The sequence below is a fragment of the Pundamilia nyererei genome, unplaced genomic scaffold, assembly GCF_000239375.1.
Source record: "Pundamilia nyererei isolate P.nyererei 1_Seehausen unplaced genomic scaffold, PunNye1.0 scaffold00063, whole genome shotgun sequence".
In the NCBI taxonomy this organism is placed as follows: domain Eukaryota; kingdom Metazoa; phylum Chordata; class Actinopteri; order Cichliformes; family Cichlidae; genus Pundamilia; species Pundamilia nyererei.
The window spans coordinates 2,652,765-2,654,571 of record NW_005187464.1 but is presented as its reverse complement, the minus strand read 5'-3'; the positions used below and the strand labels follow the sequence as shown (position 1 = coordinate 2,654,571).

General features: G+C 41.0%; 1 protein-coding gene across 1 annotated transcript in view; it reads right to left on the bottom strand.

The window, feature by feature from the left end:
- Positions 1–283: 283 nt before the first annotated feature.
- Positions 284–1,807, bottom strand: part of LOC102205256 (T-box transcription factor TBX2b-like) — a 6,138-nt gene continuing 4,614 nt past the window's right edge. The window contains exons 4-8 of the mRNA XM_005735365.1: positions 1,561–1,707; positions 1,371–1,447; positions 1,167–1,237; positions 808–1,015; positions 284–669 (exon numbers count right to left, since the gene is read on the bottom strand). Of these exons, the coding sequence (XP_005735422.1) occupies positions 489–669; positions 808–1,015; positions 1,167–1,237; positions 1,371–1,447; positions 1,561–1,707 (684 nt within the window). The 3' untranslated portion in view covers positions 284–488. The remainder of the gene's footprint in view (positions 670–807; positions 1,016–1,166; positions 1,238–1,370; positions 1,448–1,560; positions 1,708–1,807) is intronic.

Here is a 1,807-nt window from a genome sequence, read left to right as displayed (position 1 = left end):
TAGCTCCGTTCTTCTTGAACGGTGTCTGACACGATGTTGCACATGGTGTTAATTGGACTCATTAAAGTGTGAGGTAGAGCGGTCTGTAGGTGTGTTATAGAACAGAATGGATCGTTTCACTTTTACGTTCATTCTCACATTTATTTCTCAGCTGAGAGAGAAAAAACAAAACAAAAACACAATATACATGTTAACTTCAAAAAAAAACTAAAAACTAAAAACTTGAGCATAGACAAATCTCAAGTTAGACTGACCAAAAAAAAATATATATGAAATACAAAATAACACAAAAGCTAAAACCTCAAGCTAAACAGATTTTTTTTTCGTCCATTAAAACAGACTATTTTAAGTTGCTGCTGTATATAATCCAAGCTAATGGAAATAAAACAAGTGGAAGGTCAGTTATTCCTCCATGTCTATCACAATCCTTTAGTTCTTTCGTATAGTCATCATCCAACAATTTCACTACCTTAAAAAAAGATCAATCTTTACCAAGTTGTGTATGACAGGACAGGGCTCTGGCTCCAGTCTGCTGTGGTGTTATACTGGTGGAAGTAGCCATGTTGGATGCAAGGTTCAACTGCAGAACGTGAATTAGGAGGGGGGTGGAGGATGATCTGCGCACCGTCTGGATCTCTGGAAGGGTATGGGAGCATACCATACTCAGACCTGCATGGAAGAGTCACACGGAGGTTAAATGTAATGTGACTGCATGCCTGGTGCTATTCATCTTGATCTCAGGTAGTCTTTGAGTGGGTAGAAGTGTACCAAGCATTTAAACAATACTGGTTATTTTTAAAATCAGACCTGTATGGTTGGTATGGCACGGAAGCAGGCACCATCTGTTCATCACTGCTGCAGTTGTACTCCCGCAGCACCAGGGGCTCAACGTGTATATTCTCAGACGGCTCCAGAGCTGAGCCTGAAAGGTGACCTCCCTTCAGTGACTGCTGTGTGGAGGCCCGACTCTCCTCAGTCTGTGTGAACTGAGAGGTGGAGAGCATCCTCTGCAGGCCTAAGAGGGAAATGCAACATTTAAATCTCGGGAGTGTCGCCACATTTTCACACTGCTTTGGCACAACTTACATCACCATAAATTATTTTCTTACATTTTCTTTTAGTATTCATTTAGTAAAAACTTGAAGATAAACATTACAGAAGCTTACTTGGAGAGCTGTTGCTCAAGTCATCCCTGTCCAGTGTGGGTCTCTTAGCACGGGGGCTTTTATTTGACAACCTAAAATATATCGTATATAATAATTTACATGTTCTTTCCAATTAATGTTAATTTCATGCTTACAATGACCTAAATTAAGAAAAACAAATTGAAAAGTATAACAAAATTTAAGTCTCCTGAGAGGCATTCTTACCTCTTACTGTGAGAATGAGTGCCTCCTTCCCTGAAGCCTTTAGCGAAGGGGTTGTGATCAATTTTCAGTTTGGTAATCTTCGAAGAAACAAGAAAAGACAGTTGAATTGGCATTGCAGAATTCTGTTAAATAAAAAGGATGTTCTGCACAAAAATTTGAATGTTATTGACTGTTTCTGGCAGATTTGAACCTTTGGGTTTTGGTAAGCAGTGACTGCAGTGAACGCCGTCTCTGGGAATGAGAAGCTCTGCACAGAGCCCCAGCGGAGAGTGTACGGGTTATCTGCCTGGACCACATGAAACCTCGGGTAGTAACGATGCATGGAGAGCAGGATGATCTGATTGTAAGGACAAGAAAGCAAATGGTCAAATACAGTGAAGACGACAATATAGGGGGAAAAAAAGGGGGGGGGGGGGGGGAAAGAGGGGGAAAGGAAG